General features: G+C 38.4%; 3 protein-coding genes across 7 annotated transcripts; 1 reads left to right on the top strand and 2 right to left on the bottom strand.

Annotated features, from left to right (window-relative positions):
- The first annotated feature begins 157 nt into the window (after positions 1–157).
- On the top strand, positions 158–5,614 carry ncf2 (neutrophil cytosolic factor 2). Its single transcript, XM_005461406.3, has 15 exons — positions 158–371; positions 577–659; positions 804–912; positions 1,062–1,196; positions 1,418–1,525; positions 1,750–1,809; positions 2,091–2,134; positions 2,869–3,010; positions 3,173–3,238; positions 3,415–3,469; positions 3,572–3,615; positions 3,705–3,853; positions 3,934–4,045; positions 4,229–4,325; positions 4,412–5,614. The coding sequence occupies exons 1-15, from the start codon at positions 198–200 to the stop codon at positions 4,501–4,503; spliced, it is 1,470 nt and encodes a 489-aa protein (XP_005461463.1). The 5' UTR covers positions 158–197; the 3' UTR covers positions 4,504–5,614.
- On the bottom strand, positions 5,459–8,931 carry dph2 (diphthamide biosynthesis 2). 3 transcript variants are annotated; one of them, XM_003456643.5, is made up of 7 exons: positions 8,797–8,931; positions 8,385–8,561; positions 8,079–8,191; positions 7,493–7,713; positions 6,666–7,355; positions 5,968–6,150; positions 5,459–5,844 (listed from the first exon to the last, which is right to left on the bottom strand). In XM_003456643.5, the coding sequence occupies exons 2-7, from the start codon at positions 8,532–8,534 to the stop codon at positions 5,717–5,719; spliced, it is 1,485 nt and encodes a 494-aa protein (XP_003456691.1). In that variant the 5' UTR covers positions 8,535–8,561; positions 8,797–8,931; the 3' UTR covers positions 5,459–5,716. The 3 variants fall into 3 exon arrangements, with proteins under 3 accessions (XP_003456691.1, XP_013120452.1, XP_025766011.1); XM_013264998.3 differs by having other exon boundaries at positions 8,385–8,579; positions 8,797–8,926; XM_025910226.1 differs by lacking the exon at positions 8,797–8,931 and adding an exon at positions 8,654–8,795.
- A 247-nt stretch (positions 8,932–9,178) lies between these two features.
- On the bottom strand, positions 9,179–13,656 carry mcur1 (mitochondrial calcium uniporter regulator 1). 3 transcript variants are annotated; one of them, XM_005461408.3, is made up of 11 exons: positions 13,514–13,656; positions 13,212–13,300; positions 12,136–12,231; positions 11,929–12,032; positions 10,868–10,969; positions 10,624–10,665; positions 10,404–10,475; positions 10,115–10,168; positions 9,874–9,988; positions 9,712–9,763; positions 9,485–9,590 (listed from the first exon to the last, which is right to left on the bottom strand). In XM_005461408.3, the coding sequence occupies exons 2-11, from the start codon at positions 13,222–13,224 to the stop codon at positions 9,581–9,583; spliced, it is 660 nt and encodes a 219-aa protein (XP_005461465.1). In that variant the 5' UTR covers positions 13,225–13,300; positions 13,514–13,656; the 3' UTR covers positions 9,485–9,580. The 3 variants fall into 3 exon arrangements, with proteins under 3 accessions (XP_003456692.1, XP_005461464.1, XP_005461465.1); XM_003456644.4 differs by having other exon boundaries at positions 9,179–9,590; positions 13,212–13,635; XM_005461407.3 differs by having other exon boundaries at positions 9,179–9,763; positions 13,212–13,634.
- Positions 13,657–14,043: the final 387 nt, after the last annotated feature.

Genomic DNA, 14,043 nt, shown 5'->3' with positions numbered 1-14,043 from the left:
TAATGAATTGTCATGTAGATGACAGAACATCACATTGGGAAAAAAGGGACAACCCTTTAGCTTTAAGACCTGGTGGTAATGTGATATTTATATATACACCAACAATGACTTTCATCACACTTCCTCTTCTCAGTGGTACAAATCAGAGGAACTTCCTTACTGTGGTCTGTAGCTCAGTGTACTCCTAACCTGCCAACATGTCTTTTGTAGACACTCTGCGCCACTGGGATGAGGCGGTAACTTGCGTCAACAGACAAGATTTCTCCAAAGCACTTGAGATTTTCTTGGCTATTCAAGAACCAAACTCCAAAATTTTTTTTGACATTGGCTGTCTCCATCTTCTTAACCAAGACTTCGATGCTGCTGAAAAGGTATGTCTGATCTGCAGGCTGAAGCATAAACACACAAATATTAACAGCTGTCGTATCAGCACATTAGTCCAAACAAGAAACTCTTTTGAAAGTAGCTGAAATAAAATTCTCTGATATGCTGTGTGAAAGCGCAAGTCACTGAGAAAGGAGAAGTAGATCTTACCATGTTTTCTAGAGGAAGTGACTGTTTTTTTCTGTTTCTCAGGCGTTTGATTGCAGCATACGCAAGGATGAACATTTGGCCATCGCCTTCTTTCAAAGAGGAATCACTTTTTACAAAAAGAAGAGGCAAGACACACCTGCCTTTTTCCTTTTTTTTTTTTAAAAAAAGGGACCATATTATTTTTTAAGTTTAATGACGTTATTTAAAAATGCTTCATAGTATATCATATGCAAATGTTTTAACTTTTGTCTCTATGTCTCTATGTAAAGGTATGAGGAGAGTTTAGCTGACTTCCAGAAAACCTTTAAAACACTCAGGGGCAACCAGCTAATAGATTACAAAGCGCTTGGTCTCAGATACATACTATATGCTTGTGATGTGAGTATTCTTGATAACCCGCCCTATTATTAATCCTGAACACTACATCCAAATAATTCATTTGATGTTATGAGCTGTTCATTCATAATACAACTTAGCATTCGTTTTTTTTCCTGGCCAAGGACACAAGCTTAACAATGTCTCCACAGGTTCTCCACAATATGGCCCTGGTTGAAGCTCAGTTGGGTAGATGGGAAAAGGCCCAGGAGTACCTCATGAAGGCTCTTGACTACAAGACAGAGGCCAGGTTTAATATCATCGACAAAGCTCTGCAGTCAATCCTAGTCAGTTGTGATACAATCACTTTTGTGAACCCATTTAAATGTGATTACATGTATGATATCAAATGTAGTAGTTTTTCTTCATTCCATTAACCTATATTTGGTAAGCTAATATGCTTTATTCTAATTTTGCTTTAAGTCAGGTGGATATTGATATGCACGACTGCTGTATTAACCACCGGCAAATATTTTAAGTTTCACTCACAATGAAATTTCACCAACAGAAACAGAAACTTTTCAAACTGGTCGAGTTCCAATCAAAAGAGATGTTCAAACCAAATAAGCACTATGTTGCAGAGCTGGAGAAGAAAGACTACCTGGGCAAAGCAAAGGTGATCTGTTATACAGCCTGTTCTATCTAATCTAGTGTGATTATAAAGCTATCAAAAGTCAGCATCACAACATTTTATTATGTTAGGTAAAATGTCAGTCACTCATTTTATATATATATATGTACACACATACAGAACTTACACATTTGAAATTACTCAGAGAAACCAATAAGTTTATTGTTGAGTGATATCTATAAGCTACTTTCCCCCCCTCTTATCATCAGGTCGTTGCCTCTGTTGTTCCTCAAGATGAGTTCTCTGGATTTGCCCCATTGCAGCCTCAGGTGACACACTGGCTTTTATTGACAATAAAAACTTTACAGTTTGATGACAGAAACAGCAGTGCGTTCTTATCTTCTGTTACTTTATATTAAAATATGCTACCTTGGTGCCTGTTTTAAAAGCTTCCAGTGATCCACATCAACAAAATGGAAATGAACTTGTGCTGCATTATAGAGCAGCACTGCAATCCTTTACAATGTTAAGAATTACTGTTAGATTGAAACTTTACATATTCCAGTGTGTTGCCATGTCTCTGATGGACTGTGTTTTTTTTATTTGATAGGTGGAAGATGGTCCAACTTGTCCAAAAGAGCCTGTGGTTCTGAGGTATGATAGTCACTTTGGATCCATGCAGATTTGAAACTCTTTAAACAGAAATGATCTTAGTATTTAATGATGTTATAGTTGGCAAGTTTTTTTGATATGTGGATTCTCTACTATACATGTTTAGTACAAATACAAAATGGGGGAAAGCATGAGTCATATCTATGAAACTTTGCTTTCCACAAAGAGAAAATGTGACTCAAAGTGTAGATCTAATAATTAAAACCTGAAAATAGAAATGTACCGTTACACAGAATAGTGCCAACTTTAACCTTTGTGTCTTATGTCTCTTCAATTTCACATCAGTTCAGTTCAGTTTTATGTATACAGAGCTAAATCACAACAACAGTCACCTCAAGGCACTTTATATTGTAAGGTAGACCCTACAATAATACATACAGAGAAAAACCCAACAATCATATGACCCCCTATGAGCAAGCACTCTGGTGACAGTGGGAAGGAAAAACTCCCTTTTAACAGGTAGAAATTTCTGGCAGAACCAGGCTCAGGGAGGGTTGGGGTGAGAGAAGGAAGACAGGATAAAAGACATGCTGTGGAAGAGAGCCAGAGATTCATAATAAGTATGATTCAGTGCAGAGAGGTATATTAAGACATAGTAAGGGAGAAGAAGAAATACTCAATGCATCATGGGAATCCCCCAGCAGCCTACACCTATTGCAGCAAAACTAGGGGAGGATTCACTCTTGATGCCATGTGGACATTTCTTGTGTTTACAGGGCTTTGGAAGGAGATCCGCACACTGTGCTCTTTGAGTTTATTCCTGAGACCAGTGATGAGCTGGCTGTAGTGCCGGGCAATATTGTGTTTGTGTTGCAGAAGGGTGCTGACAACTGGGCATATGTGGTCTTCAATGAAAGAGTAAGATCTCCACATCTGAAACTTATTGTACAAATTTTAACACCAGTACATTGTGTTGTTTTTATGCACTGAAGCCAGTATTCATATCAGGTACTTTTATCACACAATTAATGCATTGCTGTTGTCTGCTGAGAGTATACATGGCTGTGATGTCTTTCACAGAAGGGCCTTGTTCCTTACAACTATCTGGAACGTTTGGAAATCTCCTTAGCTTCTAACAAAAACAAGGTAAGCATTTATTTTTCATTATTCTCAATTGTTGGTGTCATAATCAATTACTCTGGTAATGTCAGTGCTTAAAACATTGTAGTTTCCTTTCCAAGCTTTCCTTTCATTCTTTCCAAGTTTTTAAAATAACACAGACTTTACTTTTCTTTATTTTGAATGGGAACAACTATAAACAGGGAATAACTCCACCTCCAAGCCGAGAGCCACCCACCAGACCTGAAAGGATACAAGGTAGGCTTTTCTGGTACAGGATACAAAAATTAAATGAGGATTTTCCAATGATATCTGAGCCTTATGTGAAAAATCTAATTTTCCACATTTTCTTTATGTAAGGTCTTACGCCAAGAGAAGCCACTAGTGGAAATCGTCAGCGTCAGGTATGCCAAAGCAAAGAAAATGAGAAGTACTGAGATGTTTAATTCTGGCTGTTATTTTAAGTTCTTTTATTTCCTCTCATCATTTCCAGGAGAAACAGTCCACAGACAATTCATGTATCGTCAAAGTGCATTTCAATTTCAACTTTGTCGTCTCAGTCCCGTCTGGGTCACCCTACACAATGCTGATTGAGAAAATCAGCAGGAAACTGAATCTTCCTTCTTCTGCAGTCACCTTGAGGTAGAGCACATCATTAAGAAAACAAGAATGTTTGGTATGCATTGTTTGTACTTACAACTGAATACCTTTACTGGGTTTAGTTTAACCTCTGAGGCAAGTGAACAAAGTGTAATCAGTGCCAACACAGAAATGGAGAAGCTGTGGAGCCGTGCCAGCAGTGGGCGTGTCACTTTGTGGTGTAACACCAAGGAGGTAAGAGAGCAACCATCTATTGCCATGTTATTGCTGTTGTTACAGTAACAACGGCAATAAGTAGTAAGTAAAATATTCCCAGTATTAGCGATACTGAAGTACTTTTAGTATCTTTTTGTTTTTGCACTCCTGTTATAATTTCCGTTTACACTGATAACCATTGTGGATGTTTTCGGATTTCAGGAGGAGGTTCACCTGGTGGCACTTCACTCCTACGAGTCGTCAAATCCCGAAGATCTGAGTTTTCAGCAAGGGGATAAAATCAAACTGCTCTCTAAAAGTGAGGCTTCATTCTTTTATACGTCAAACATACATAAACAATTTGATGGAATATATGATTCTAATTCACGATTTGTTCATCTTCAGTTAACCAAGACTGGTTGGAAGGGCAGTGTAACGGGAATACTGGTATATTCCCTGCATCCTTTGTGGAAGAAGTTCCTGCAAATAGCCAGTGATTTATGGCCAGGTTTACTAATCTGTTATAAAAGCTTATAAAACACTGATTAACAATTTTTCAAAAGTTGTCTGCTTTGGTGATAAAATGTGCCACTTCTTTTGATATACCAAGTCCAAATATGATGATTACAATAGCTGATTATAAATGCTTAAAATGTTACATTTTCCACTTATGTACATTATTTAAATGACTTATAGTCAAAAATTTTAAGTCTATATCTTTGCATTTGTTTATGTGGCTTCATATGAATTTCACCTTTCTTCATTATGTAACAATTAAAAAGAGCACTATATAAAGACTTACTATCAAACTTTATATTAGAAAAAACACAAAAAAATAGGACTGCATTTATTTAGAGGCCATCCTGACAGGCCTGGTCCAGATACCACAGCTACGTAGGATGTTGCAACATGGAGTCAGTTATATTAGATCTCCAGAAGATTATGATGTGTACAATGTTGTGCAAAAGTCTCAAGTCACCCCTTATTTTGTCCAAGGAGCCAGACTTTCTTGTAATTTCTTAAAGGGGTCTTGAGCAATAACTACTTAGGCTTTCACCCATTTTCCTAGTAAAATACAGAAATGAGGGGTGGCTCCACACTTTTGCACAACACTCTTATTTAACAATGTAAAGCAAATGAACACATGAAATACAAAGGTTATATGCATTTTACTTATTTTGCTAAAGAAAATGAAAAATATGAACTGTGGGATATTTTAATATGTTCAACAACTTGTTTTCTTTTCTTTGCAGTGTTACAGATTTCCTGCTACTATAAAGCTCAAACCCAGGGTCAGTGTAGAGGTCATAAGATTCGAAAAGTGCATTTTTATACTTAATACATTTCCACTTCATACAAGGCCAATTTCATCCAAGTTGCGTGAATAATTTAAGATGAGTGGTCATCTGACACTTTGAATCTTAGAAAAAAATAGCCAGAGTTCAAAATACATTTCAGTCATTTCCTGGTTCTGAGTAACAACTTTTGGTCTGGTTATGAGGTCATAATACTGTAATCACTGAATCATAGATTCCTATTATTCTAAGTAATGCAGTATAAAACTACCACTGCCCGGTACTGATGTTAATAAAAAACATTTAATAATCACTTTCTTCTTCCAGTAAATACAGTTTATATGCTATACATTTGGTACATTGGTAAATTAATAAATAACCTATCAAAGACATTGTGGATTATTGGTAAAAATGATCATGACCATGTTCCTTCCTCCTCGTAGGCTATAGCTATGCCTCTCCTGCCCTCTACTGCTTTCACCACAGGTGTCTCTCCCAGCTTCTGCTCTAAACCAATCCAGCTTCGACCTGCAAGAAAAGATGCTGGAAAAAAATAAAAAATAAAATGAATAAATAAACACTTGTAGTGTAATACAAGATATTCATAAGTGTCTACTTTTGTATAGGAATGCATGCATGTTGATTAGGTGGAGCACACTGTCATACCAGCTGAATTTGTGTTTGCTACGGTCAGCGTCTGGTTCCTCAAGACCACAGAGGACCCATAAGCCGGCTCTGTAGGCTCACTGCTCAGGAGATTGTGGCTTCGCACAGCACCAGTGATTAATGAAACGTCAGTTTCATCCTCCTTGTCCTGCTGATCAGCCAAAGGTATGTGACTCTGTCCACCTACAGCAAGTTTGGGAAAAAAAGGTTAGACGTGGCAAAATGAAACAACCTTCATTACACTACCGAAAACAGACATATGGAAACATTTCCTTAACGTCAAGGGTAATGGATAGCTAAATTCCTTTTGGAAACTGTTTATGAATTCCTCAGTTGGTACTTTCAACCATATTATTACTGTAATATTCACCAATTTTACACTTTTAACATCCCATAGTCCCCTTTTAAATAAATCTGAAATCAATCCAAAATGCAGTGTATATAACCAACACTGTTGTTTTGGGGTTTTTTTAAACAAGGGGTCACCTCAGCAGGTAGCGCTGCATGTTTGATTTTGCAGATTTTCATCTTCTCTCTAGATTAAACCTGGGCTCTTTTCCTTGTTTGGAGAACACGTAAACCACTACACTATGGAGCCACATAGCCAACACCATTAACATCCTTAACATATTGTAATAATACAGAACTTTAAGAGAGTTCATTTAAGAAAAACTGATGTGAAAAACTCCCAATCGCACCTGGCAGGAGATGTCGAAAGTCTGTGACATATTCCTCTGACCATTCCCTCTTCCTGTTGCAGGCCACCTCCATCTCAAACGGTGTCACTACAGGTTTAAAAAACTCACTCGAGTCCAAAAGTGAGCTCTCTGGACATGCAATTAAAACAAAGATGTCAATTTCAAGAAAGTTTGCCAGTTTGGGTACGTTCAGTTTCCCCATGGCAAACATGTAGCTCTTCTTGCCAGCTCTCTTGATGGTTTCCTTCAGCTGCTCAATGATAGAGAGGTAATCGGCAACCCCCAGAGTGCCAACCAGGATGCCGACCACATTGGCATCCTTGGCCCTTTCTATAGCATAGTATCTCTTCATCAGTGCGCGGTTGATGCTTATAGACTCGACCCGCCCCTTCGCTGTCACAGGGTCAAAAGAGCAAAACGAGCACCGATTCCAAGTCATCATGAAGTTTCTCAGGGTCGCTCCCTCCTGGCCCACATAAAACATACTGCAGTCCGTGACGCTTAAACCGCTTTTCAAGGTGAACTGACGTCCAAACTGATAGATGACCTGGCCATCGTCTTGCTCAGAGAGACGGGCGTCATCATCTTGTCTTTTAATCCGCCCATGACTGTAACACTGCTCCCCTTCAACAACAATCTCAGAGGCAACAAGGTTTGGATACTCTGGTGACAGTAGAGCCAAAAGACCATCTGAGGGAGGAAAAAAAAATAGAAATTTATACTGGCAAATATCTGTGGACTGATGGCACTGATCGAAACAAAAATCTGTGTTGAGACATCCTAATTCTAAGGATCACACAAACTTTGCACAGTGACTGCGAACTTACTAATGGCATGAGCATAGTTGACATCACAGAGGATGATTATGTGACTGTGTCTGTCAGGGTAGAGTTCTCTGAAGGAGGAGGCACACTTCTCCACATCCACTGCTCTTTGTTCAAAGATGTATAACAGGGGCAGCCTTCTGGATGGGCTAAGGCAAGCACTGCCATAGTGCACAATGCAGTCAGCTCCAACGTGTTCTGCAGCGACCTCATCCACACAGCAACTGCAGAGTTCAACAAAAGACTGTTAACACAAAAGTGTTAAACAAGTCAACACCCTTACTAGATAAGGAATTTCCTTGCACAATGTTTTATATAGCACTGAATGCTGCTTTTATATTTAAAAAAAACTCCCAGTAAATAAAAGCACAAAAGCTTTATATTCTCATGTACTGAAAAACAGAGCTGACATTTTGAATTCAAAGTCTGACAGGTCTGGAGATGTTGACAAGTTTTTGTCAAAAATATCAGTGAATGTAACCTGCCACCATTTTTAAAACCAAACTTTACTTGATGACTCAAAGCCATTAAAAAACACAGTGTTGCATGAGTGCATTACAGCAATAATTTCTTGAATCTACTGTGTTACCTTCCATAGGATGTGTCGCCCAAAATATATGACTTGGCATTAGTGTTTCTCTCGATCTCTTCTGCCACTGCAACTGAATCCACCAGCAGCTCATCAGGAAACTGCAAAGCTACCTGCACACACGTCAACCAATGTAATAATTAAAATATCCAAAGTATAAATTAGGCACTGTTTTATATTTTTTAACTGCAGTTGCTTTAATTAAAACAAGACAAAGATTAAGAATATTTGGCTAGTATGGGCATAAATACTTTTGTAAACAAATGGGAGTGACATCTAAGAAAGTAAAATGTTGCTCCTCCTTACCTTTTCAAACGTATGCTCACTGATGAAGTCGCAGGTTTTCTTAATCTGATAAAACCTTTCCAGTTCATCCGCAGGTGTGCTCGTCTTCACTGCAACTCCGACCACACGATGAATTACAGTTTCCGAGCTGCTGCTAAACGCATCAGCCATGACTGTACTGTGAACCCGTAGAAATGCCTGTAGAAACACAGTAAACTGGATTCAGCAACCCAGTTATTTTAAGTGAAAATCTGACAGACGTTAACGAAAGTCATAACACTGAAAAACACAGTGTGGAAAATGTAGTTTAGCTGTCTGCTAGCTTAGCTGGAGCTAGATTCGCTATAGGTGTCCGCGGAGCCTCTAAACAAACTAAGTGCTGTTTCTAATCCGTCAGCTTGTGTATTTGTAGGCCTACACAACGTATACTCACAACTCAGAGTCATGGAGTTACTTGTGGACTTATAAATGTTCACTTGACAGCTACACACGTGTCAACATGATACTCCATCCCTTCTGCTGAGGAAATGACTTCCGGGTCAAATGTTTTTCAAAATAAACTTTGCCTGGCACAATTAAGAAAATACATGTTCTATTTCGCTCGTCCGGTATTCACAACCTGATCAAAAATCCATCTGCTATCACTCCTACAACTCTCAATTCTAGATGACTGAGTTGCAAACATATAGGTTTCCCATTATTGTAATGCTCAAGGATTATTGATATATTTTTTTAAAATGGAAAGGAAAGCAGCTCAAGCTTCCTTCACTTCACTGCCCACCTCTACTAAAAGCACAAACTTCACAGACAACAGCTAGATCAATCTTACATTTATTGATAACAAATTTTATTTAAATAACACGCGATATTTGTCCCAGAATCTTTCACATGTTTCTGAAAACGACAAAAAAAAAAATGTACAGAAAGCTTTGTGCCCCAGTATTATTATTATGTTCTCTCCAGTATTTAAAGACTGGCATATACACATATACAGATACATATATACATATTTTCAGTAATTACACATTAGAAAAATTACTACGTGAATTGTCAACTTGGTTCCAGAAGTCATAAAACAAGAGTATAAAAATAAAATTAAAAAACATACTGGGTGGTGCGGTAGAAGTTTTTGATAATTGAAAGCATTTGTCAAAAAGTTTCCACGAGTGATCAGGTGAAGGAGCTGGTCCTTCCATAAGTTCTACTTGTAAAAAAGATCACCACTGCCTGGGAAATAACAAATCATAGCACCAAAAGTGTGTAAAAGTGAAGGAGGGTTGTTGGCACATTCAGAGGATGCAGTGACAATTCAAGTGTTATCAAAGTAAATGATCAAAGTCCTGCTTACATCCAAAGACGATAGAAACCCAAGACCACAGTGAGGCCTGTGAACACTGAACCTGCAAGAGAAAAAAAATATATCACATACAATTATTTGTACCAGCTGTATCTGTAAGAAAATAAAAGATAGAAAGTGTAACTACAACCCATATTTAACATGCACGTGTACCTGCAAGATATTTTATAGTATCCAGTTTATGAGATTCCAACATGGTTTTCAAACCAGCCACTTCTGTGTCTATTTTCATGTTTGTCTGAGTCAAATAGCGGTCCTGTTCTGCAGTCTGTAAAAAAATGTAAGGAGATAAAGACCCAAGATACATTAAAAGCAAGCATTAAAAAACTTTAATGGAGAATGGAAACAAATGACTGAATGCAGTGTGCTATAAACTAAATGTATGTATACAAACCATTTCCATAATCTCAGTTCGTGTTTGTAGAAGTTTCTTGTCATGCTCTGCTTTCTGAAAATACAAACATGTGATTTCATGACACCTTTTGTGATACAACATTGGTACAACACTCCTTTACACATGTAAAAATAAATGCAGGCAATGTTTGTGTAACTGTGACACCATGGTATAAAATGCAAACATAATTATAGACAGAACTTCATGTGGGAACAATAAAGTCGTGTAGTTTTAAATTCAGTGGTTTTATTTCCAAACAATAATTGAACTGATCTCCTCGGACACGTACCAATTCTTTCACTCGGCTTTTCTCCAAATTCATATCCAACATATTGTCTGACTGCACTTTATTCATTTCATTCTGCAACGTGGTAAAAAAGAGACACACAAAAGAAAGTCACAACATTTTTCTAAAGAGAGATTTCACCCAAGTTAAGATAAATCAAATACTATCAAGAAATGGGAAAATGCTATTCATGAGGGTTAATACATTCACAGTAACAACTTACAGCTAGTTGGACCTTGAGCTGGAGCAACTGGACCTTGAGTTTCTGAGAGAAAGGGCAAAACACTGACACTGTCAGATTAAGTGTAAGGAAATCACTGGCACAAACACACTGTGCAGTCATTCCTGTTTCTACTACTGACAAAACGAAACGATCAAGTCAAATGTGATACACTGCCACTGCAGTAAGTGAGCTTTATCAAACAAATTATTTTTCTTCTTAAAACATCTCAGAAAAAAACATTTACCTCATTTTCTGCCAGCAGAGTAGAGAACTCGCTCTTCTCAAGGATCACCATGTCCTTCTTTACAGTGGCTATTTGAGACATCACACGCTGCAACATGATCTCCTGCCAGGATCGCACAAAACGTTAGAGGGTTGGCGATAAAAATAAAGTACTGCAGTGCAAGTGGAAAACCTGGATATAAAGTCCACCGCCATCTTTTACTAGACATTTTCATATTTCCACAGTTTTGTCATCTGGACCAACCACTTCTCCAGTCTTCATCATCTTCATAACTTTACCCACCTTACTAAATCTTCTCCACTTCCTGATCCATCCTCCCCTCTCTTTCATTTTCTTCTTCAATCAGCTCTCAAAGTACTCCTTCCATCTTCCATCCTGCTGCACATCCTTTCCAGCTTAACCTCTCTGCTTAGCCAACTGATACAAGTCCTTTTCTCTTACCTTAGTGTCCAGCCTCACATTCAACTCACTCTAAGGCCTTTAGATATGAGGTCTAGGAAGAACTATTAATCGTGTACAAGTGATGTCATGGTGGCTGCCACCTGGAAATCCCAGCGATATATGGATTATGGAATTTTTTAACATTAATACCAACTTAATAAGAAGTGGAATATGATATTATTATATTATATTATTATTTTGCTAGAACAGGGGGGTTTTGAGCAATATTTTATAATAAGATGTAAATTTTAACATTAAGAAAAAAAAAGATATTCCCGTATCACTATCAGTCTTAACATTGTTAAAACGCAGAGCTAGTAAGAGCGATCACGGAGAGCTGTATCACAGATCGTCCTTATTCTCATCAGACTCCTCGGACATTCCTGTCCCATGAATTTTCAAACTAACTCACCAGGTTACCAACATCGAAAGTTTCTAGTAACAGGAGCACTGTTTGTATTAAACTACACAGGTCACAGTGTTTTCATAGTACAATGATCAACCCAACGATCCTGGTTCACTGACCTTTACAGGACCAGAGACAAAGCCTTTGAGTGAACACACAGAGGAAACACAACCAGCAGCTGCACACAGTGCACATTATTGTACTGCTGTCTCACCTGCTGCACTTTGGTTACCATGTCACTGTAAATGACATCCATGTTAGAGTTTGTCATCTTCACCAGTACGCTGACCATGCCTTCAGACTGAGATGTAGTGAAACCTGTTCATAGGAGAAAAAAAATGTTATTTATAAATGAAATCAATGCAGCCTACTATTTTAAAAGAAATATAATGCTGTAGCTTTTTTTAATTGAACAACTAACCATTTTCCTCAAGGAGTCGCACCACTGCATGCGTATCAAAGAACAGCTTCTGGCCTTCAGCCTTTGGTACGTCTGTATTTAGATCATACTGGAATGCTTTGACAGAGGTTTTAAGAAACACAACATTTTAGAATGACCTCAACACTGGAATTACCTACACATAAATATTAACATCTTGTTTAGGTTGCTGTATGTAGCTTTTGATTTTTAAATCTATTTTTTATCTGAAATGAATCATTCCATTTGAAATCACACACACACACACACACACACACACACATAAATCAATAATCTTCATGTGGTGTGTGTATGTCAGAGGGAGAGTGAGTGTATGTGTCTTATGTAAATGTATTTGATAATGATGGTCCCCAAGAAACCCCCTGCACCTGGCAGAGCCCCAGATGCAGAAGATGTCCAAGCCACCCCCGTCTACCACCCCCAAGGGAGCAGGTCAGTGACCACGCCAGAACATCCAGCCACGTGCTGCAAAACCAACAAGCACCCACATCCAAGGGAGGGACAGCAGCGTCCAGACGGGAGTGACAGGGAGGGGGGAATCCCACCCTCTGTGATCAAGTCCCACAGGGAACTATCCCATGTTCTTTTTTAGATGTGTTGCTGCCATAAAATGAGCTAATATTTTTCATTAAATAGTGAAACATCACGGTTTAAACATCTGATATGTTTTCAGTGTTCTTCTGTGAATAAAATGTAGACGTAAGCGATTTGCAGACACCTGCAAACTAGTTAATTATTATGGAGGCAACCAAAGTTTAGCACCATCACAGTCCACAAGTGGACTTTTATTTTGATATGCACATGGGCTACAGTAACTCAGTTACCATGACAAAATCACAGTACCTGTGGCATTTAAAGTCTCGCGTGAGAGGGTTTTGAAGGACGTATGACTGCGGTCTTTGGAAGAAACGAAGCTCCAGTTCACTTGTGCACTTTATGTAAATTAGCTCATCACAGCTAAAAACTGCCATTTTTATGGGTCGTGGTGACGTTAAAAGTGGCTGACATGCAGTCAATGACTGATTGACATTGTAAGCGTTAGCGCTGGTGTTTATTACCTCTCACGGACATCCATGTCACAGCAGACAAATGCGTAATGTTCACTCCAGGAGCTCGTCTCCATCTCAGCGGTGTCTTCTCAAACTTGCTAAAAGATGGAGTGAGGTTACACTGAGAACACGCTGAGGCGCTGACGAAAATCGATGTCGCTGCAGGCATAAAAATGCTAGCTCTGTCTTGAGGATCATACCACTTTTCTGGGTGGTTAAAGTTAAAAAGTTTAAGTCGAGACTGGCACTGTTTAAGCACCATCGTCAAGGAGAATGTGTCCCACTAACAGCGAGTTTTGTTTTTTCTTTACCAAGGCTGTACTTCCGTCTGTGAAGAGCCTCAGATGATAAGTTTTCACAGTCACGCCTGCATCGACCCTTTCACCTACTGTTCTCCGGACTACAATTGAAACTGACAAACAATCCTCAAACTACCGGCTACGCCTTTCAAAATAAAGCACTTCTTGTGTCATAATGATAAGGTGCGAAGTCATAATGGGTATTTCTGTACAATTAGTACCAGTATAATCCCCGAAAAATTCAAATTAACAAGTACTAATACATCAGAATGAATATAAAGCTCATATTCTACTAATTAAGAAAGAAAATTGTATATTTGATGATTCATATTTCAACCTTTCAGATTTGATTTACTGGTCTGGGAATTTGAGAATCTGCTCCTATCTATACTATAGTTTATACACTCTTTCTTCCATGAATGTGAAAATAATTTCCAGTGGCTGAACGGTTATGTCATGGCTTTGAACGAACCTAAGAGGAGCGAGACGGTATGGCAGCCATCTTTTAGGGACTTGTCAGCCTGCAGTAACTTATTCAAGAC

This window comes from Oreochromis niloticus, linkage group LG9, assembly GCF_001858045.2.
Source record: "Oreochromis niloticus isolate F11D_XX linkage group LG9, O_niloticus_UMD_NMBU, whole genome shotgun sequence".
Taxonomy (NCBI): Eukaryota; Metazoa; Chordata; class Actinopteri; order Cichliformes; family Cichlidae; genus Oreochromis; species Oreochromis niloticus.
Note: the sequence above shows the minus strand (reverse complement) of the source record. Positions and strands in the feature narration are given on the sequence as shown.

Coding starts and splice junctions, on each gene's coding strand:
- ncf2 (XM_005461406.3), top strand. CDS start 198: ATGTCTTTTGTAGACACTCTGCGCCACTGGGATGAGGCGGTAACTTGC. Junction 3,854..3,933: donor TCTTCTGCAGTCACCTTGAG/GTAGAGCACATC, acceptor TACTGGGTTTAG/TTTAACCTCTGAGGCAAGTG. Junction 4,046..4,228: donor TGTGGTGTAACACCAAGGAG/GTAAGAGAGCAA, acceptor TTCGGATTTCAG/GAGGAGGTTCACCTGGTGGC.
- dph2 (XM_003456643.5), bottom strand. CDS start 8,534: ATGGCTGATGCGTTTAGCAGCAGCTCGGAAACTGTAATTCATCGTGTG. Junction 8,192..8,384: donor GTGAGCATACGTTTGAAAAG/GTAAGGAGGAGC, acceptor ACGTGTGTGCAG/GTAGCTTTGCAGTTTCCTGA. Junction 5,845..5,967: donor AGCAAACACAAATTCAGCTG/GTATGACAGTGT, acceptor ATTTTTTTCCAG/CATCTTTTCTTGCAGGTCGA.
- mcur1 (XM_003456644.4), bottom strand. CDS start 13,464: ATGGTGCTTAAACAGTGCCAGTCTCGACTTAAACTTTTTAACTTTAAC. Junction 10,169..10,403: donor AAAGCCGAGTGAAAGAATTG/GTACGTGTCCGA, acceptor TTGTATTTTCAG/AAAGCAGAGCATGACAAGAA. Junction 9,764..9,873: donor TACTATAAAATATCTTGCAG/GTACACGTGCAT, acceptor TTTCTCTTGCAG/GTTCAGTGTTCACAGGCCTC.